We start from the raw sequence: 24,088 nt of genomic DNA on the forward strand, positions 1-24,088 counted from the left end.
TATATAAATACATTACCTACTGTTTGTTTCGAGTTATAAACTCTTAAACTAATGAACGGTTTTAATGGGGTTTACTTCACGGGGTGCAGTTTAGTCCAACTTGAGAGAAAAGATAGTTTTTATTTCGATTTGGGACTCATAATTATTTTTATTTTTTCCAACATTTGTTTTGTATGGACATATTTTCTATGATAGAATTTATTGACGAACGGTATGACAGATCTGCTGTGAAATTTCATCATAACAACAGGTAGCATATTTCACGATATAATTCTTGATGTTTTGAGATATTATTGACAAATTCATAAAAAACAGTATTTTATTTATTATGTACAGAACAACGTCTGTCGGGTCAGCTAGTGGATTTTATAATTTACTTGTGGGGGGTTTCTTGGCAAAGCATACGAATGCTTTTATGCTAAGGACTCGCATAAATCTCTTTCCAAATTATACCACATGAATAACGTCGTATGTGTAACGCAACTTCGTCTAAAGAAAAAAGGCCCGCTGAGATTCTTGTGTCCGTTCTTCTCAAGAGGCATTTCTTTGCAGATGGGTCATATAAATGGTTGAATTTTACTATGAGAACCATAGAACAAGAATATACTAGTGATCAAGACAAGTGACAAGATATAGTATACGATCTAACAGACCGATAATGTATGACCGACAATTGGTGCGTTAGCTGGTTTACTACTCAGACTCCTAAGTCGCTTATTTCAAGCGTGGCCGACTGTTTAAGACGTTTCAATCAAATCGGTTACAGTAACAATAGATTCGCTTTCCGTTTCTATCTTGTTATATCTCCGTTAGATATGTTCTTCTGTCTTGTACGCTTTGTTTGCCACAAGATGGACCTATGATCCGAATACGTTGGATGAGGGCAGCGCAGGACCGATCATAGAAGAGATCTTTAGGTCTTTAGGGGAGGCCTTTGTGCAGCTGTGGACGTCTTCCGGCTAATATGACGATTTTTTTGTGGAAAAGGAGGACAAACGAGCGTACGGGTCACCACCTGCTGTTAAGTGATTACCGCCGCCCACATTATCTTGCAACACCAGAGGAATCACAGGAATGTTGCCGGACTTTAAGGAAAGTGTACGCGCTTTTTTGAAGGTAGGTACCCATGTCGTATCGTCCACTCATACACACTACACTGCACATGGAAGATCATTCCACAGCTTTGTAGTACGTCGAAGAAAGCTCCTTAAAAACCGCACTGTGAAGGACCGCACCACATCCAGATGGTGGGGATGATATCCTAACTTGTGGCGTGTCGTGCGAAGGTGGAATTCGGCGGCAGGAATTAGGTTGAACAGCTCTTCGGAACACTCCCCGTGATAAATGCGGCTGATGATCAGAACCATACCCATGGAAAAAAAATGGTGCTCCGAGAGAAAGGAAACGGAGGAATAAAACTATTACAGTATCGAACAATTAGATGAGCGTATAGTTAAATGTTCAAAGAGCTAAAGTTCGAAGGGCAACCTAACAAAGAGGTCATCATACCAGGAGACAGGAGAACAAAGATCGTTCCGCTGCAAATGACACGCGGTGACACAACGGATCCGAGCACGCATCTCTGAGCCACCCCATTCCGATATAGTAGTTCGGCGAACTATGGCACACGCGCGCTAAGTGGAACCAGCCCTCCCGACCGATATAAATATCCGGCTGAAACGCATCCCGCTTCAGTTGTTCAGGAGAGCTCGCCGCGACAACTGTGCCAATATTCGCAGCTTCCGCGGGGAAACGTGCTTTCGTGTTGTTGAATTGTGTTTTGTTTTGCGATGCTGGACAAGACTGTGTTGGGAGGTAGCTGGGAGAGCGTGGTACGTAAGCACTGAGACATTGATTCCGGGGCTTTTTTTTTTTTAACAATAAGGGATAAGACGAGCAGGATGTTCAGCTGATGGCCATGTCCATTACAATGCAGTACCGGTCAGGATCCTTGAAAAACCTAAAAATTCTGAGCGACACTACAAATGCGCTCGACACCTTGAGACTTAAGATGTTCAGTCTCATTACTGGTTCACAGTAGAATTTGTAATATTTTCCTCTAGTTCAGTGTAAACTATAAATCTACTCGGGTGCGTTGAGGCCCTCGGCTTCGCTGCGTGCCCACAAATTACACCCTCGTAGGAATGGCTAATAGGTTCTCTCCACCTTATTGAATATTGTACTATCGTACCACGCCCTGCGATGCAGTTAATACACTGTTGATATGGTCAGGATTGTATTTCCTTCCCCGTGTTTATAAAAAAAGCCTACGAAACAGCTGCACAAAGCCTGACGAATGTGACAATTTCACAGCGCATTAATACCATAGACAGCGAATAGGGTCCATTACGCAAGCGACGCATAAAAGGTAAACTAGTCTATGGCCAATGTCGTTGACCCCGCCTTTATGGTAACTCTTTTAATGGCAGCGTTCTTGACATTCGAGTTTCACGGCTGTTTCAACTTTCAATGTTACGCATGGCGGATAAATTATATGAACATAATATTATGGTGTGAGGTTCCATTACGTTAATGATAACGACAGTGTATTAAAAAAATGAATTTTGATTTACTATAATCCAAGTTAAATAGAATCTATAATTTAAGGCGTAACGCATCACGACAACATAAAGCGTAGCGTACTTTAATAAGACCCCTAACACGTGGTACTGCGCCCGTCAAGCAGTTAAATTATGTGACATGCTATAATAACAACGGATATCATCTTTAGAATTTTTAAATTAATTCCAAAAACTGAATTATCTTAAAATTTTGTTAAATATTTGCTTTTGCAATTATATACGTAATAGGCATAAATAAATAATAAAAATAAAGTGATAAGTAGGAATATAATTATATCTAATCGACTGTAATATTTAGATATTAAATAAATCACCGAAAACTATTACCAATTAATTTCGGCAATAAAGGGCCAATAATCGCCAACCTTGAAACATTTTTATGACTATTATAATCGCCATTAAAATCGAATTGAATCGAATTGATCGATTAGTTGTTTCAATTCGATTCATATTAAAATGGATACTCAGATAATTGTACCATAATTTGTGTAAAAAATAATATAGCATTATGAATTATTTTAACGATCCATAAAAGTTGAGTTTTTCGGAAGGATTATCCTTGCTTTGACTAACAACACGATATATTGTTCGCTCAAAGTGTCAAAGTTCAAAAAATATTTTTTTAAATGTTAGATTTGCAGTATGTAAAGCTCAAATTTGATGAGTAAGTAATATCAAATTTAACGACCAAAGTATAGTAAAATCTTAGATTAAGGATTGGTCTCCGCTGCGCTCCAACTAGAAACCGCACTACCTAACAACAATAGCTTTTTCATTACGGCATCTTTCAAACATACAAACATATTTGTAACATACGCTTCGTATTATTTTACATTGAAATTAATAAAATACAAAATACTTACTGATGATAATATACATAGTTTTACTACGCAACCCGGCATTTTAGTTTGAATTATTAGCAACGTTTAACAGAACACGTGGCAGGCCAACGTCACACATTGTTCGAGACTGGCTGGAGTACGCCCACTTGGGCGTAGTATTAGTTGCCGCACTTTGCGACTACACCTGCGGTATCTAGTTGAAACTCAGCGGAGACCAATCCTTAATGTAAGAGTAAACAATTCACTCTATTCACGTTATTTCTTCTAATGTCATCACACTGCCAAGCTAGATGACAAAGACGAGAGATTAAGCAAATTAAATAAAAAAAAAATTCCGCTTGTCAACAAATAGTAAAATCCAAGAAGGGCTGTATTAGAATATGTTTAATTTACAAAAGTATTTAAATAGTATACAGAGATACTATAGTGTTGACTGTCGACTTGCCCGTCGTTATGATATTGGTAGTTAAAACTTAGAAAAAATTAGAAAACAAACCAATTTGTTCATAATGGCTATTGTTGGCACTTGGCACGTTGCATGTAAGTATGGGAAATGTTTGAACCTGAATAGCTTTTGATGGCAAGCACCTAGAAACCTAATCTCGAAAACGATTTTAAGCTTTTCTTATCAAGACCTTTCCAAAAATATACATTATGGGGGTCTGTACATACTGTGGTTGCTGAGGGATAAAATTTACAACGCAGCCTTTGTGCTCTATGTATATAGATATCTTGTACGATTTTACGGATGAGTTGACATCGTGTTTTGACAGACTTACAGTCAAAAGAAGTGGTACTACAAGAGTTTGTGTTAAAATTGATTTTATCAATAGGCACAATAAGTAATAACAGACACTAAAATATTAGAAAGTTAAGTGACGTACAACCGTGAAAAACATATCGATAGTATACGGCTATCGGCAATACAAATCTAATATTTTTTCGCAAGAGCGCACTTCGCGAATTTAACTTTCACCAAATATTTTCTGCAGTCTCCAATCTGATAAATATCTACGACATGGAAAACAACTTCTAATCTTTTTACTATCTAATTTAATTTTACTAGTGTGTTTTTTTTTGTCATTTATGTTAGCTTTCATGTATTATGATGTATGAATTACGTACTAAATAATAATCAAGCTGTAAGTTTTCCGAAAATAATAAATTAAATTAAAATGCTAGTAAAGTTCTTTGATAGTTAGAGATGTTAAACGCCACTATTGGTAGTGTAATGGATGTGTCACAAGACTAATAATACCATACGAGTTGTGTCACAGGCGCCAACACACAAATAGTTTAAATCAGTCAGCCAGTGCCTGTAAAGATGAATGCACACTGAACGTCCCGTCTTTCGTAACAACCTGGTGTCACCCGCGACCCGCGTTGTTCCGGTTCACGGTTGCTTGGCTTTCGAAAGCTGAGATCGAGATAACGATGCTTGTCAAATCTGAGCGGGCGACAGTGAGTTATGCGTTGCATCATCGATATCTGAGATATACGTACGGCCAACACTAGTCCTAGAGCCGGTTACAGATTAGGAATCTGCTTGGAGCGAGTCGGGATGTATTATTGTAAATGTTTAAATTTTATATAAGGCTTCCGGTCGTGGTTTGAATAATCATACACATCATTTACTATTATATCGTTGAAATGAAATTATAACGCTTTCAGATCAAAATAGGAAACAAACCTATTAAATTGCAAATGAAATTGTAAAAACAATCTGACGAATAGGATGACAATAGCAGAAACGCGTAATAACTCAAAAAAAATACTTACAAAACCTTATTATTCACCAAACTGATAAAGCATGTATTAATTTAAAAAAAAATTAAACGGCTGAATGAAATTGAACTAATTTAAAACTTGATCGATAGAACAGAAAAAAATCGATTAATTTTTTACTAAACACGCACCAGTTTAAGGAAACAACAGTACAATGACCCACCGCGTACTCGAAACGAGCAATAAAATTGTGCAATCGATGTCAACGTATATATTAGTCATGTGGAATCTGGAAGGGTCGCGTGGGCTTACTCTAGTCATCTTAAAGTCATCATTTTTTGTATAGATGATGTACACTTATATAAATAGTCTATTACATGTCACGATCATAAGAAACAAAGTAGAGAAATACCATAGTATAGAAGGAAGAAAAATGAAATTAGACTTAACATAACAATCAAAATGACAAGCTCAATTGTCATTTTGAAGCCGCTCAGAGTATTGGGTTCAATCACAGGGTTGACTTGATTCCTGCCGCTGAGTTCCACCTATGCACGACACGCCTCATATTAAGATTTCATCCCCAACATCTGGATGTGTGGCGTTCCTCCACAGTGCGGTTTCCAAGGAACTTTCTTCCGCATACGACCAAGTTGTGGCAAGCTTCCTTGTGCGGTGTTTTCAGGACGAAACGCCATTCAAAAAGAGCTGTACACTCGTTTGTCCCCTGTTCCATAAAAAAAAATCAAGAATCCTGGACTGTAATTGGCAGGGTCTGCTCCTCTCTTCACTTTTTTACGATGCTTACCTTTTCTCTTATAAAAGTATTAGCCGTCATATTCGTACAAAACTGCACTAGAGATTGGAAGGGATAATGAAAGTTGGGGTTGGTTTTTGCGAATGATTAAAAAGTATCGGTTAACAACCTTCATGTGAAATCGATGTAAATAAAACTATACTGCTTGAATGTACCGAAATAGAAGGAGACCAATATAAACGCACCGCAAATATAAACATTAATGGAGTATGTATTTAATATTACATATAAAGATGATATTAAATTGTAAAACCAAATAAATATATAATAATAAAAAAAATCTTGCTCTATCTTCTTGATCGATGACAATTAAGACGAAACTCTTTTTAATTAAGCCAATTTTTGTATACCTATTAGGAAATGCGCGGAGAAAACTTAAACCACTCATAAATCAGCTCATATACCTAAAACGGTAAACTATGTTTTCTTTCTGAATGCTAAAGCCTAAATTACGACACCGAAACATGCCATAACCAACCATCAGATAAGCTCGATCGTGAGGCGGACTAATGAAGTCTAATGGGTGATCACCGAATATCCAGTGCAGCCCGCCCGATGATGACTAAACAAAAAATATCTAGAATACTAAAATCATAAAATCTAGCCCAAAATAGCTGTAAAATAAAAATGAGCGCATTATTTTTTGCCCGCGCACACAATAATATGAGTTAACGGTACAAGAAAGTGGGCTCGCAATTCGGCCTCGGAAAGTATTTAATATGTATAAAAGTTTTTGCTAATGTACCGTATTCAATGCCTCTTGAATATTAAATTAGCTTCTTAACGCGGTTGTTATTAGGAGCGGAAAAATTTCAATTTATTTTATTTAATGGGTTAGTAATTTTGAAATTATGTTTAAATATATACTGAGGTTCTTCGTACAGTATTTACGTAAAGCCTTACGATACATAATCTGACTTATTTATGCTATTATAATTAATGTTTGTATGAAAACAACAATTAAAAGAGCCCTTGTTTAAATATATTTATCTTATTTTAAAGGTCGTAATTTATGATCTTTCACAAGCCAAAAGACTATGCCCAAGCTCAAAGTAACAGCCGTAAACTCATTCCTAGGCCAAAACAGTAAAATATAACACAACCAATAAAATAAACATTAATTGTCATTGCACTAGGTCGCATTCGAGTATTGTCTAAAATAACTTGCGACGAATATAACTAGCACCTTTTCGTTTACCTTCGGCTTTTAATAGCCGACACGAAATAGGTGCAGGACTGAAATACTAGACACATAGAGGCATTACCTCACAAGCTGCAAGCTGTAGCGTGGACATCATAGCATGGATAAGACGCAGTGCCATATTGCATTACCTGCAAAGAAAACGACATTGTTAATTTTTTTTCGAAAGTGTATTTACTTTACTTACTACTTTACTTTAACAAAAACAACATATTTATATTTAAGTAACAAGGTTTATTATCAAACAATTTATATATTACAACGGTTACCCGTAATTTTTGTAATTCGAGTTTAATTTCTAACATTTCCATATGATAGAGGGTTTTTGATCAAATAGTTGTAGTAGTAGTAAAAAAATTGCGCACTAAACTATTTTGCTTTCAACGATAGGAACTAGGATATATATTGCAACAGTAAATTTTCTGCTTAAAATGTATGTAAGATAAAACATCTGTACTTTTGATATAAAAAATACGCTAACCTTTAAAACCCAACCGTGATTTCTTGTGCTATAAATAATGTTTAAAAACAAACAGTTATAAAAACGTTGTCAAAACACGTCGTTTATTGTGTAACCTAGATTTAAAATTTTAATTAAGCCGTATTAACTAACATTGCTACTAGAACTAATCTATTTCTGCGTGACCCATTTTTTTGCGACGACCCAAATTCGCGACAGTGCACCTTTCACACGAAACCCATTAAAAAATTACGTTACAAAACGCGAGCTGTCAAAACAAGCGCAGAGGCAGATATATCGCGTCAAGACGAACATTGAAATATCTTGCGGTGAGATATATCAATTTCTTTAAGAATTCGGACTTGTATAAATTACATACGACAGCCGTAACCTGAATAGTAACATATTAAGTAATACCGCTAGCGTTTAAATATATTCTAAATTTAAAGAACTGGAATATAAATATTTTTAGTTCAAAATAGAACAGCTCCACATTAAACTTTCGTACTATCTTACACAGTTTTCCAATAAACCGCGATCTTAGTCTATTTTCGTCTGACCCGAGTCGAGCCGCTTGTTTCCCTTGCATATTGTAATCCAGAAATGTTGCATAATGACATCACTTTTAAACAGTGGAGTTTTAGTATGTTACGAAAACGAGACCGTCAAGTGTCTTGCACAACTTTCGACGGCTATTTTGATGCGTGACGTTTGTTTGTTCCCTTGAAACCTCCGGCTACGATACAAACCTTGGGATTCTTAGCGATGTTAGGGAACGATCTCTTTTATAACGCCGATACTTCCTCGACAGTTCACTGTCGAATGGCGAACAAGTATTGGCCGCTGGCAACTATTTAAATGTACACATTTGTGTAATGACAGCTGTTAATAGACATATGGCCACCGGGTGAAGGGCCCTAATGACGACAGAGATAGAGACAGGTGATAAATCATGAGTAATAGAAAAGGACAGAGTTGTAGACTGTGTGTCGCCTTCGCGGTCACGTATGCACGTTGATACTTAAAATAGTCACTGTGATTTCAGCGATGTTTACTACCGAGCAGATTTAGTTTGCGTTAAATTTATAGCAGCTTAATTGTTCACAGGTGTCACGCGATGATTACGAAGTGGACTACAGCCCAAGTCCAAGGGGGTCGCCTCTGAAAGATACTTCGAACATACAAGAGGAGCAACCGTACTGCATCAGTCGGCACAATCCGAACAAGACTTTCCGTCGTGAATCCGTGATCGCTTCCTGGAAGAGTCTGAAAAAGGAAAGAGAACAGGCACTCGGGAAGCGCATCATCTATGTGGATGCGGACAATTACGTCGATTATTACGGACGCAATAAGGTTAAGAGATGCAAGAGCGAGAGAACACCAAACATCGCTAGACAACCAAAGAAAGTTAAGCGCACTTATTCAGTTCTGTATAGATACGACCCTGATGAAGAGAGAGTTGTTAAGGAGTACAAATACCAGATGCCGAAGGAAACTGAAGCTGGCAACGCGTCGAACCTTCAGAGGTCGTACTCCGAACCATTCTTAAGGCCCGAACCATCCCCGAAGAAGGCGAAGCGTTCAATTACAACACTGTTGAACATAAAAACCAAACTACTCAACATCTTCTCATCAAAGAGTTAAGTTTACTACTACACATGAGGTCTTTATAGTTGCTCAATAATGCATTTTAATATAAATTAAGTAAACCTAAGTAATTACGGAGTTAATGCTAAAATGTATGCATTTACCTATGGATAGTTTGATGTTAAGATACGGTTTCTTAGCTCATGTGCACTAACGTAATACAATATCTTGAATGAGGTTATACAGTGAAACCATAAAGTCGTTCTGTAACATAATATTTGCTCGGAAATTTATACATTTCATAATTTATTTAATAAGCGTTCATTACGTTTACTGGAAACAATTCACGTTGATGAAATCGTACATTTATAATCTATTTTGTAAAAATTTTACGTGCACTATAACATTCATATAACAGATCCTTTGTTTATATGGAATAGGAAAAGATATCAAATTCAGGTATAAAGCCTTGATTAGATTAGATGGGTTTATTTTAATTTAATTGTACATAATTTTGTTTATCTTACTAGGTTAAGATTTTGTGATATGATTACTGTGTGTTGTGATATTTTTAGACAGTAAAGAAAGCTTCTAATTTATAAAGTATTTATAAATTTTGATAGCGTATTATACTTCAATAAAATTAAAATCTCTTGTAATTAAGTAAATTAAATAAAGTAATTTACTGGATAATTCTAAGGCTGAGAGAATCAATAGAGGGTACTTAGATTTTGCTCAGACTTTACTTACGTACAACTTAGCTGAGTGTGAAAAAACGCGAATTTGACTTTTATATTGGACTGTCTTAGCTTCAGCTCAGCATAATATCAAATGACAATCACTATTATATTATAAAACAAAGTCCTCCGTCGTGTCTGTCTGTCTGTCTGTCTGTTCGCCATAAATTCAAAAACTACTGCATCGATTTGTATGCTTTTTCACCACCAACGGATAGCGTGGTTCTAAAAGAAGGATTTAGTATATTATTTGTTAAGTTTTTGTACATATATCTGTATACATTAACGATATTTCTTCATCTGGGAGCTTTAATCAGAAACGCTATCTTAAACCCTTCGACATATGATAAAATAATGTATGGTGGAATTATGTATCTTATATAGATCTACAGAAAAGTCACCGTCCGATGGCTTATGTCTATCTCTTAAGAATAACATACTATATCCATTTTAATACTTAAAAATAAAAAGCGGTAATGTAATGTCATCAACTTTGATTACACATTTCCGATGGTTTAAGACTGCATTTTTTGCGAATACTTACATTTTCTTTCTGTAGGGTCAGTTATTTGACTATAAAAATATAATTAAGATTATGCTAAGCTTAAACTCAGCAAATTTTTACGTAAGTAAACGTAGAGCAAACACTCTATAGAGCTCTGCCTTAGACTATCTATTAAACGATAAATAGCTAACGAATACATTCAACTTTATTGGTCATTTTCCAGAACAGCAGTAATTTCTTTAAATGCATAATAATTTTGAAATATCAAGAAAAAATTTGTAATTCTTTATATTTTGTTAGGTCATAAAATATAAACGCAATTACTAATTATATTGTCGTTTATTAAACAAGTTTACTGTTTCCGATGATTATATTATGGATATCACTTATAGGCTTAACAACAAAAATATTCATTCCTATTTTAAATTAGTTATAAAAAATTATATTTAAGCACTAAAATACTCAATTATAAAGTGTTGGTCACTATGTATAATGTAACACAGTGTTATAAAGATAATATAGTATTAAGATTAATAATTATATATAAACATTAAGATAAATATATTATTATTATTAAAGTATTATTCTCTAGTCATTTAAGTATTTTTATTTATCACCTTATTTATTGTAATACTAATTCAATAATATACAACTGACGATTAACAAAGAAATCACTTGGTGACTCACTACTTGAAGTAATGCTATGACGTAGCTAGTAAAATTAAATGAATATTTAGTCTCAAACAAACGACGCAATTGAGAATCCACCCCGCTCAGAATTTTATACAGGATGTCCCGTAATCAGTGGACCAACGGGATACCCGTGATAGGGGTGGTCATCATCTATCGAAAACACCAAATTTTACTGTTCTAGGGCCAGTAGTTCAAAAGATATGATTTTTTAAGCATTATTTTGAAAATTCTACCCTTATCAACACAAAAGTTGAAAAAAAATATTTTTTATTTTTATTTTGCCCTGTTTCTTAACTTAAGGTGGCTGAGGAAACATGTGTCTTCACAATTAAATCCATTTTTGTGAATAAATATTGCCAAATTAAAAATTAAAAACCAAAACATGCGCAAATATCAAATAACTAAATTTGCAACGTGATGTTTGAAGCAAGCTAGTGCAAAAAAAATGTATGACAGCCTTGCGGACCATTATTTAAAAAACATCTGCAGTTCATACTGATTCCAAAAAGGTATAATTAATCATTATTGTGAAACAATAAAAGACAATAATTATTTTAAATCAACATTAGATAGCAATTTCTTGGCGGAATTTACAATAAAACAAAAGTAAATAGTTAGAATTTTTTTATTTATTTCTTATAATAAATGTTCGAAATGTCTTCCTCTTACTCTAAGGCATAGCCGGCATCTTCTTATAAAATTTCTTTTTAAACTTTTTAACGCCCTTTCATTATTTTTGACTTTTTCACTCACCACATTCAGTTTTTGTCTTAGCTGTCTTTCGTTATCGTTAACGGTTTCATATACGGATTCTTTAAAATATCCCCATAAAAAATAATCCAATGGATTAAGATCAGGTGATCGAGCTGGCCATGGGATTGTACCTCCTCGTCCAATCCACCTACTTGGGTAAGACTCGTTTAAATATTCCCTCACTTGTCTGCAATAATGAGCGGGTGCGCCATCATGCTGTAACCACATCCTCTCACATACCTCCTGTGGTACATTTGCTAATAAATTACTTAAGTCATTTCTTAAAAATTGCAAGTACCGAGCACCATTAAGCCTCGGTGGGAGCTCAAATGGACCAATAAGTTTACCATCTAAGATTCCAGCCCACAAATTGACTCCAAACTGGTGCTGGAATCTATCTTCTCGTACAATACGTGGATTCACAACAGCCCATTCATGTAAATTATGAATGTTAAACACTCCAACTCTTTTAAAACACGATTCATCGCTCCATAATATTGAATTGAAAAATAGTGGATCTTGTCGGCATCGGCGAAGCATCTCTGCACAAAAATCTATCCTCCGTTGATAATCAGCAGGTAATAGTGCCTGCACTCGTTGAATATGATAAGGGTATAAACTGTTTCTTTTTAAAATGCGATGTACTGTTGTTTTTGCTATACCAGTACGTCTTGAAATACGACGAACACTCGTAGAAGGTTCTTCTGTCACTTCGGCCAGTATTTGAAGTTCATCGACTCTTCTAGGTCTTCCCACGTTGTTTGCAGCTCCGGGAATTCTGCCTTCTAAATACGCGTTATTTACACGGAGAAAAATTCGATGATCCGGATAGCGGTCGCGATTAGGATAGCGCTCACGATACGTACGGGCTGCTTGCCGAGCGTTTGCATTACACAGACCGTAAATAAAATACATCTCAGCATATTCACGAGGAGTATAGGTATTAGGCATTTTATAAAATCCGGGCAAACAGTATCCAAATCACAAAGACAAACAAGGTCCAATTCAAGCGTCAGTCACCAAAAAAAAGAGTCGTAATGGTAGCGAAGTAAAAAACACGTGTGCAGCTACGAGCTATGAGCAAGTCTCTGATGAAACTAAGAATAATTTGAAAAATTAGGGTGTGGGGATCATAGGCGTCGGCCAATAGGACCCCGTAAACGAAAAAGGTACCTGAGCGAGAAAGAGATAGCATATTGTGTTATCTCTCTCTCGATAACAAAATAATTCTCAGAATAGATAGCGCTTAAATGTTTCTCGCAATTGGAGTCTAAAATTGGTTATTAAGTTATTTTTTTTGTAAAATGTAATATTGTTATACCTTTTTGGAATCAGTATGAACTGCAGATGTTTTTTAAATAATGGTCCGCAAGGCTGTCATACATTTTTTTTGCACTAGCTTGCTTCAAACATCACGTTGCAAATTTAGTTATTTGATATTTGCGCATGTTTTGGTTTTTAATTTTTAATTTGGCAATATTTATTCACAAAAATGGATTTAATTGTGAAGACACATGTTTCCTCAGCCACCTTAAGTTAAGAAACAGGGCAAAATAAAAATAAAAAATATTTTTTTTCAACTTTTGTGTTGATAAGGGTAGAATTTTCAAAATAATGCTTAAAAAATCATATCTTTTGAACTACTGGCCCTAGAACAGTAAAATTTGGTGTTTTCGAGAGATGATGACCACCCCTATCACGGGTATCCCGTTGGTCCACTGATTACGGGACACCCTGTATATATCTATAAAAAATAGTCACATCACTTCCCATAAAAAAGTGTGTAAGTACGTTATGTACGCACGCAAGAATTTATTCTTCTTTGGCGTAATAAAACGAAAATCCTTAAAAAAATTCTTCGTTCTATTTTACGTTTGTAGAAAGAACAATATTGTAATCATTAAGGTATTAAAATATAATTATTTCGCATAATTTAGTTAAATAACGTGTAATTAATATCATTAAATTATTTTTATATAATTAGAGAGAATATTTTTTAACTTTATTTAATTCTCGTCCATTGGTTGTGGGTTCAGTAGACACATGAGTTACAAGACGCTTGGTAGCTGAAGTATGATACAAATGGTATAGTTGACCACCTAATTTCAGGGTGTCTAATTTGCGTGACGGTGTGCGCGCACATCGTATAAATTCACTTTGATATTTTTTCCCTGACGCATCAAAAGAAGTACAGCTTCAAAAATGTGAATATAGTGAGCGAACAAACTACTACTATAAAAAAAAACTAATGAGATAAAGTACTTTCAGCTCGATTTAATATATTCATAGAAGCGAAGAGAATGTTTCAACATAGAAAACATACAGTTTATAAATACTAAAGCAGTAAATATATCTCATACGATACGAGTTCAAATTGTTTTGTGAAAACTCACGGAGCGATTTCAAATTTGTTTATTTTGTTCGCTAGCGGCTTCTTATAACATTCTAAATTGAATTAATACGAGTAACGAGAACTTAGATCAAAGTATTTTATCTACATTGTGATTCACTTTATCTATACTAACTAATATTATAAAGCTGAGGAGATTATTGATTGTTTGTTCGAACGAGTATTATTTTATTAAAATACGATTTTAAATCACTTATTAAAAATCTAAAAATATCATGGAAAAAGGATGAGTCCTGAGAAGAAGAGGCGCAAGGAACTCAGCGGGGTTATTTTTAAATGGGAATGAATATACACAAACATAGCATTATCAAGAATTTATTGATTAAAACTTAGTTACCTCAAAACTTTCGACTGGTGAACGGATTTTTATAATTCTTTTTTTATTAAAAAGCATTGTAATTTTGTCCAGATCTGACAATGGCGTCGATGAGAAAAATCATAAAAGTCTTAAATTTGCTATACATACGTATGGCAAATTGAATGACAAATTTACGAATAACTCAATATCGCACCAACCGATTTCGATGATTCTTTTTTTATTGGAAAGGATATACTTCCGAGATAGTTTGGTGAGAGTTTGGTTAGGTTCTGATTACGGAATCCATGGCAAAGTAACGGAACTCTTCAATAAAGCGCTGACGTTCATTGCTGCATTGAAAAATTTAGTATATCTGCAAATATTTAGACAAGTTGTAAGTTAGTGTACTTCAAATTCACTAAAAACCAAAAAAATAAAATATTTTTTAACAAAAAAACAACCGACTTTAAAAACACTATTCCAAAACAATGGATATAATATGCACTAAAAATTATAAAAATAATTGCGTATTTTTATACAATCGAATTCTAGTTACGATTACTGTAATTTTTGGAGTCGGTGTCATCCAAGATAGGCTTGTAACTACATACATAGTTATAGGTGAGATGTGCTTGAGTCGTGAGGAGGTGAAAGGCGAGAGCGGGTCGCGGCGGAAGGACACCGATTCCAAAAATTACAATAATCGTAACTAGAACTAGATTGTATAAAAATACGCAATTATTTTTATACTTTTTAGTGTATTTTATATCTATTGTTTTGGAATAGTGTTTTTGAAGTCGGTTGTTTTTTTGTTAATTTTTTTTTTAATATTTCTTTTAATTTCCAAGATCGCCTCACGCAATTTACGGATGCCCACTATATAGAATTCTAAATATTGGACATTAAAAAAGTAATTTTAACTTATCTTAATAAATACATAAATCCAGTATCCTGATGTTTGTTCCCAGTGAAATCCTAAACGAATGAACTGATTTTAATGGGGATGACTTCATGGAGTGCAGTTTAGTCCAACTTGTGAGATAGGATAGTTTTTATTTCGATTTGGGACCCACAATTATTTTTATTTTCTATTAGAGAATTTTTGACGCACGGTTTGACAGTACCGCTGTGAAACAATTTCATAATAACAACAGGGAGCATATTTTATGAAAAAATTCTTGATGTTTTGAAATATTATTGACAAATTCGTAAAGAACAGTATTTTATTTATTACTAGCTGACCCAGCAAACGTTGTATTGTCGATATTAAAATCGCGATACAAAAGTAACTGTTGATCGTAGATGGGTGTATGTAATTTTTAAGGCTGACTCATAATCAAACAAATTTGAAAAAAAAAATGTCAAAAATATAAAAAAAAATTTCGTGTGGACCACCCTTAACATTTAGGCGGATGAAAAATAGATGTTGGCCGATTCTCAGACCTACTCAATATGCTCACAAAATTTCATGAGAATCGGTCAAGCCGTTTCGGAGGAGTACGGGAACGAACATTGTGACACGAGAATTTTATATATAAGAAGATGTACAGAAAACGTCTGTTGGGTCAGCTAGTAAACTATAGAAGTATTTTAAACATATTCAGTACTTGTTGGTGTGATACAAAACGATGACTTTTTTCTAATGTTAGGACATAGGACATCTGAAAAAAAAATATTAACAATATAAAAGCTTCAAATTTAAAAGCAGTGTTATATAGGAAAACTTAATTTAAAGCATAAATTAATAAATGGGACTTTGCAGTACTTTTAGATCGTCCAGTAAAAGGTTTTCATAAATCAACTGCGGCAACCAGTTAATATGGTGCGAAGTTCAAGGTACCGTGGACATATTAATGGCCTGCCAAATATGGTGGTTCAGCACTCACCAACAACAACATCGGGTATGGAAGTGAGGAGATTGTTGTTTGATATCTCGAGACATTTCATCTTTTTTTATGAAGTGATAAACAGCCGCTCTAGAACATCTGTTTTCACGTAAAGTTCGTGTGGTTTATCCGTTATTAAGGGCTTAGTAACTGGACGACCGAGCCTTTCTCGGATTTTTAAGTAAGTACAAAACTTGAACAAAAAAAAACTAATAGGACACCTGGATTCGAACCGGGACTTATGGATCACCCAATGTCCCATCTGAGCTATTATAGTCTTGTGTAGCAAATTTACCTTTGTATTCTAATGTTATTGTAGCAGTTTTTCATTAAAACATGGATAAAATTACAATTTTTAAATTGAAACCTAGCTACAGTCTACCTGTATACTAAATTTCATTAAAATCGTTTGAGCCGTTTCCGAGATTCAATAATATATATCTCTCGTATATATAATCTCGTAATAGAAGAATTGCTCGTTTAAAGATATGATGGGTCACTTGATGGTATGTGCTTACCATAACCCTACAATATACTAGGGTATACTCAAACATATCGTGCGAGAGAAATGATTATCTCTACCGGAGATAGAGCAGTATAGAAAGGGCAAGCGAATATATTGTTAATTTCTTCTAACACACCAGCACACAAACAACACGAGACTAAGAGAGACGACACGAGAGTCTCGTGCCAGATTTTGGCGAGACAACACGTCCTGAGGTCCTGTCCTTTGCCTCGTGTAGAGGCGAAACACGTGTCGAATTTTTTAAAGACAAAAATTGGCGGAATTAACACTAAAGAAAACTCAAATCATTTGTATAATTATGGATTTCCGCAAAGTAACGCCTACTTCAATAAAAATTGTAAAATAAAAATGAATGACTAACCACTTACACAATTAAAATGAACTCAATTTTAAGACGATCGAAGGCTATGTCGAAGGCTAGAATTTTCTGGATATTTCATTGAACATCGTATGACTTCTAAGAGAAATTATTGATTTATCATAATATTATCTATATCAACATTGGTACTGAAACATCTTAATCGTGTCATAGTTTACTACTCAATTCACATTCGTCAACGTTGGTAAGACTTTATAATGGCCTACTTATGTGAGGGATCTGCGGAACCAACGGGGACTCTATTACTGTAGCTCTGCTGTCCGTCCGCCTATCTGTGAGCGGGATCTACCTCCTAAGCCTGAATAATTAGACAGCTGAAATGCTGTTAGTGATTGGCTGGTATGATAAATAATATAAACTAAGGTTGGGTTGCATAATATGAGCTGTTATAGTTAAGGTTTAAGTCAAATTTAACGTTAACAGTAACGCTGAGTGTGGATTATGATGCACAATCGTATTCCAAGTTAATATCAAGTGAACTAATTGTAAATTCTAATAAAGGTTTTATTGTGAAGAACACGTTTTTTTTTTTTTTCAAAAATTAAATTTGAAATATACCATGTTTATACAATGTCTGCTTGCTTATTGAAGATTGAGGCGTCTAGTTTTACCCACAACGAAGTTATAGGGGGTCGAAAATGGCCTGAACTACTTCGACAAAACGTAGGTACGGCCGTGCCACTTGTTTTTGTTCGACTTGGTGGGGTCTTGTACAATGATACTTTTTTAAATAATACTGACGATAATAACTGAACCTCATCATTTTAAATGCGAAAGCGTATTAAACAGACGATAATAATCTGAATTAATACGACAATATTGATAATAAAGTACCAAATTCATTAGCTTACAGTCGGGGAGGCTTGCATCTCATTAACCCGGATCCTCGGGCCATTTCCCGGTTAATAAAGCTTGTAATCTACTTATCGAGGGTTAAATTAAAATCTGAGGACATTTTGTCGGCAAATTGTTGATGTTATTTTCATGATGGCCTCTGAGAACCTCGGGTTTCCATTTAACTACAGTTGGAATATATCACAAACATTCTTCTCTTCTTAGCATGCCTCTCCGACTAGCGAAGGTTGGCAGTCAGCTTTGTTATTTTAACTTTTTGTTCGCGAGGCGAAATAGTTCTGCCGCACTCGCGATTCCTGTCCACTCTCGGATGTTGCACATCCAAGAATATTTTCTGAGCCTCTTCTTCTGGCAACTTCTCCCATCATGATGACTTGTAGGAGTTCATACCTAATCTAAGCAATACCACATAGACCCCTCCCCCATCTTTGTTACAGCTGTTCACATTTGTTAGATCCCCCCCTACCAAGTGTGATGTCACATATTTGGCAATTTTACATTTATAAATTTATGGAATATTACATTTAATTTTTTTTTCTTCAATCAAATTAACACAACATAAAGAATCCAAAATATTATATTTGCAATTTTAGTAGGTGTGTAGTTTAAATTTAGTGTTGAAAATACTTAGATTAAAAATATAATATTTTGAAAATATTTGTGGTGCCACACAACTTTGTCACACAATGTCACAAATTCAAATTCAAATATTTTTATTCAAAGTAGAATGTAACATCACTTATTGAAAGAGAAAAATTACCACCCATTCCAACACGAATGCCTCAGACCTGAGAAGAATGGGCGCAACAAACTCAGCGGACTTTTTTCTGATTAAAAAAATATGTTTACAAAGAAAAGAAATATTCTACAATTAAACTCAATATTTAATAGCCTGAGCCAATCTGTGATATTATTATTAAGAAAGTCATTTATGTTTAGTAACCTTTGACACACAAACGTTTTTTTACAATTCTTTTGAATATCGTAGTACTTTTGTTTTGAACATTTTCTGGGACCTTGTTCTAAAAGCATATACATCGACACACACTTCGTCAACCCCTTCCCTCACCCTTAAAGTGAAACGTAATTTATGGATGGATATGGACTAAAATTGGACTGCGGCTCTAGTTTTGACGTAAAACTAGCAGAGACAGTGGCCATGAGAAAGACAAACCTCAATATCATTTGTTAAATGAAAAAAAAATTTTGAGTTTCAGTTCTAAATATGGGTAACCCCGAAATTTTATTGTTTTTTTTTCTATTTTTGTGTGAAAATCTTCGGTGCGATTCACAGAATACACCTAATTACAGTATAGTTCATACAGTTTTGGAAAAAAGTGGCTGTGACATGTACGGACAGACAGACAGACATGACGAATCTATAAGGGTTCCGTTTTTATCGATTTGGCTACAGCAGCCTAACAAGTACTATTAGCGCCATCTCGCCGAGCACACGGGTACTACGTATTCCAGAATCGATCTCGGAACATCGAAACACGTTGAAGATTTGTTATGAGGAAATAATTCCACTTGGCACTGATCCCAAACCCGGGCGCTGTTGTCGATAAACAAACCTTCAACACTGCTAACACGTCTATTTACTTATATTATACAATTTTAGGTGACCTGCGTAGAACCAGACAAGGACCATGCATCATCCCTCTATATAATATACTATAGTATTTTTTTTACGGAAAAGGAGGACAAACGAGCTTAGGTACGGGTCACCTGGTGTTAAGTGATCACCGCCGCCCACATTCTCTTGCGATACCAGAGGAATCACTGGAGTGTTGCCGGCCCTTAACGTGAAAGTGTACGCGCATTTTTTGAAGGTACCCATGTCGTATCGTCCCGGAAACACCGCACAAAGAAGCTCATTCCACAGCTTTGTAGTACGTGGAAGAAGGCTCCTATACTATAGTAAGCCTTCTTTGTCAAAGAAGGTCTATAAAGTAGTATGTTTTTGGAAGAAGCCGGTCTTATTCTTCGCCATCTTCATTTGAAGTTGTCAGGGTGCAATGTGTAGATGTTAGGCGCAGTTGAGGGTCTCTAAGAATGAGGAGAGTAAGCCCGAGTAGGAAATCAGATCTTTATACAAAGTACTTTATGTTACTCCTGCGAGTGAAAAGAAGATGAAATTATTATTACACAAATTAATTTTGAAACTAAAATTTATGAACGATGCGGGACTCCAACCTGCGACCTCCCAACCGTTTAAGTGAAGTGTGTTCAAGTGAGTGGAAGAGCGCTCGCATTGAAACGCGGGAGGTCGGAGTCCCGCATTGTTCATAAATTTTGATTCCATATTTAATTTGTGTAATTAATTAATCCCAGAAGTGAGGGTAGAAATTATTAATACTTATACATATATTAAATTGCGAATACTTGGCATTTTCACACGCTTTGTATATTAATTTTTTCTCGTTACATAATATGAAGAACACATTAGTATGGTGTATTATTACGATCGCGTCAATAGTTTACGAAATATAACCGAAGGAAAACACGTCTCTCCGTTTATTAATATTAACAAGTTTATTTAAATTGTTATTGTTTGTGATTATATTGACCTTTACCTTACGTAAATGATACTGTTATAAATTATTAAATAATAGTACTGCTATTTGTATGTAATGTTATGATTTTAAAAGAGCAAATGTTCGGTTTTCACCAATTGATCTCATTAAAAGCAGCTTAAACGATCGGTGGTAGTTTAAGAAATTTAGACGGTAAAAGTGTTGAGTAGAAAGATTTGACTTTGATGATATTATGTTTTAGATAAAAATCAATAGAATTAGTTAATCGTACATCGTTCATGATGCTATATTGAACACAAATTAATAATTTTAAGCTGTTACAAAACACAAAGAGGAACAAAAAAGGCGATACAAATTTTTTATTAAGTTACGTTAAATTAATTGAAAATTTTTAATCAATTTTCCCGCCATTCTTCAGCGTACCCATCCTTACTTCCTACTTTTAATCAAGCGGTTAATTAACCCAAAGAACAACACTTTGTAGCATTTCATCTGTGACAAATTGGTGCTATCTGATAAAATATTCAAACTTATATAAATTAAATTTGTAACCAAAGTTTTGAACGATGCGGGACTCGTAGCCCCTCGGGTTCCTATTCAAACTTACTACAGACAAACATACATACACAACGCCTATTTTACATACACACATAACGAGTCCAGTTCTTTGAATATTTATTCCTATACAATTATCTTTGCGTCTATCTTAATATTTTATATGGTTGGACCAACAGGAACTGTAGTAGTAGGAACTTGTGGACACTTCGGTCTTCTTGGGTATCACGTTAGATAAAAAGCTTCAGTGGGGTCCACATATTGCCCATCTAGCAGATAGACTCAGCTCTACGGCATATGCAGTTAGAAAGATTATAGAGAGTACACGAATGTTGCGACCGGGACCGCTAGATTAGTGTACTTTAGTTATTTTCACAGCATCATGACGTACGGTATATTACTATGGGGTCATGCTGCTGACATTGATATAGTGTTTGCACTGCAAAAGAGAGCTGTTCGTGCTATATATCAGCTTGGTTATAGACAGTCTCTCAAAGAAAAATTTAAAATAATAAAATTTAAAGAAATAAATATTATGACTGTTCATTGTCAGTACATTTATGAAAATTTAATATACGTTCACAAAAATCGTCACCTTTTTGCTCTTAATAGTGATCTTCATTATTATAACATTAGAAAAAGGGATTGCTTGTAACTAATTTTAGTAGGTTTCATAAGATACATAATAGCTTTAAGGGTAAATGTGTACACTTCTACAATAAAGTCCCAGCCACTGTTCAGGCATTACCTATAGATAAATTTAAATGTTTTATAACAAAATGGCTCTGTCGTAAATCCTATTACTCCACTGCTGAATATCTAAATGATCGGACAGCCTGGGACTAGATTGGGATTATTTTATAGCGATAGAAATGACTGTACAATATTGTAAATTTTTATTGAAAAGAGCGCAAAAAAAGAATGCTGGGAGAGTTTCTTGTGCCGCTTCTTCCCTCTCAGTGCGCCATTTGTTTCCGAAGCGTTATTAGTATCTAATAGTTATAAGAAATGACATCAAAAAGAATTCTAAAGGAATCAATTTTGAGAAAATAAATGCCTTTATGCCTTTTAATATATTATCGAACGTTGAATACGTCCATTTTAAAAGAAACAGAAAAAAATAATTCTAATAAATAATAAATTTATGAATTTATTTGCAATAACTTCAAAATTATTTATTTAAAAAATGATATATCTTTTATAATATTTACAAAAAAAAATATTTAGTCTAATATTCTGAAGGTTGCCGACTGTCGCTAAAATACATGCATTACAAAGCTCCGGATATTGAAAGACTAAAGTGACATCTGTTCTTTCTAGGAAATACACAATATTTTATAGTAGATATAAAATGCATCTTGGACTTCGATATAATATATGGTCCGAATATTAAAATAAATCTCAACATAGTATACAAGCAGCATCATACAATAAACTTTTACAACAACTATAAAAATTATATGTCTTCCTCAGGCGACATATTATGTATAACGGTCACGGCGGATGTAGAGATTAAAAACCGGTCAAGTAAGAGTCGAACTCGCACACGAAGGGTTCCGTAAGAAATTCCTCTGGTGTTCAGTCTCAATACCCACAAAATACATTTCTCAGAGCACCTTTTCAAAAATGTTTCTCTTAAAAAAGTATTTAATGTATTATAAGATAGCGTAATTTGTTTACATTAATTGGTTTAACTTTAACCGAATGTCCTCTTTGTTAGTATACACTGAGATCTATAGAGCGAACTTAGGCTTTGCCCAGACTTAACTTATGTATAACTTAGCTGAGTTTGATTAAATTCGAACTTATGCATTGGGTTCTCTTAGCTTAAGTTAAGCATAATTTCAGCTGTCAAATGACTATAAATACCAAATCAAAGATTGCGCTAAACTTGAACTCAGCTGAGTTTTACGTAGGTAAGTAAGGTCTGAGCAAAGTCTGAGTACGGTCTATAGAGCGAAGGCTATGTAAGTATTACTTTGTCTTTTCGCGTGTACCTCTCACTTTGAGTTCGTGGTTGTGGTGCGCTTATTTGGAAGTAGTTCCTCAAAAACGTTCCAAGCCACAAACATCACATTTTAAGGAACTCGTGTTTAAAGTTTAATAAATATCAGTGTATTCCATTCATGTGGGTTGAGCTACTAAGTCATTATATTTATTTATTTTTTATTTATTACACTTTTTTGACACCACATTAACAAAATATAACTTAACTACTAACATACATAATTACATGATATGGTGCAAATGGCGGCCTTATCACTATATAGTGATCTCTTCCAGGCAACCATTTGTAATACAATAAAAGAGAAAGACAGTACATTGAAAGGGTAAGAGTCAAAAATATAGACACACATAATATATACTATACTAAAATATAGATAAATTTATAAGAAAGTAAAATAAGTAAAAAATAGGAACAATAATTAATATTTCAGAATTGTTGAATTATGTTGGTGGATACATTATGTCATTTAAAGAGTGACAGTTGGGCTGCCATTTTTTGTCAGTCCGTTATAATGAATCACGTGACCAGTTTTGTGTTCTTAACACAATTTCGACATGATTGTGGTTTGGAATTACGTCCATTTATACTCCGGATGGAGCACCCCACTTACACCTATTTTTCGAAACAATTAAAGGTGTAACGGGATAAACAAACAAAGAGTTGAGTTGTAATTAATTATGGTCATTATTATTCGTATTTCGACCAATATTTAAACATCAGCTATTCTAACAG

General features: G+C 34.5%; 2 protein-coding genes across 2 annotated transcripts in view; one reads left to right on the forward strand and one right to left on the reverse strand.

Moving 5' to 3' along the window:
* The window catches only part of LOC126980043 (dual specificity tyrosine-phosphorylation-regulated kinase 2-like), a gene marked incomplete at its 3' end in the record, with an annotated part of 178,607 nt that overhangs the window by 31,379 nt on the left and 123,140 nt on the right, over window positions 1-24,088 (reverse strand). The window lies entirely within an intron of this gene.
* LOC126980033 (uncharacterized) lies at window positions 1,706-11,032 on the forward strand. The gene is made up of 2 exons (XM_050829664.1): window positions 1,706-1,832; window positions 8,735-11,032. The coding sequence occupies exons 1-2, from the start codon at window positions 1,791-1,793 to the stop codon at window positions 9,269-9,271; spliced, it is 579 nt and encodes a 192-aa protein (XP_050685621.1). The 5' UTR covers window positions 1,706-1,790; the 3' UTR covers window positions 9,272-11,032.

The sequence above is a fragment of the Leptidea sinapis genome, chromosome 4, assembly GCF_905404315.1.
Source record: "Leptidea sinapis chromosome 4, ilLepSina1.1, whole genome shotgun sequence".
In the NCBI taxonomy this organism is placed as follows: domain Eukaryota; kingdom Metazoa; phylum Arthropoda; class Insecta; order Lepidoptera; family Pieridae; genus Leptidea; species Leptidea sinapis.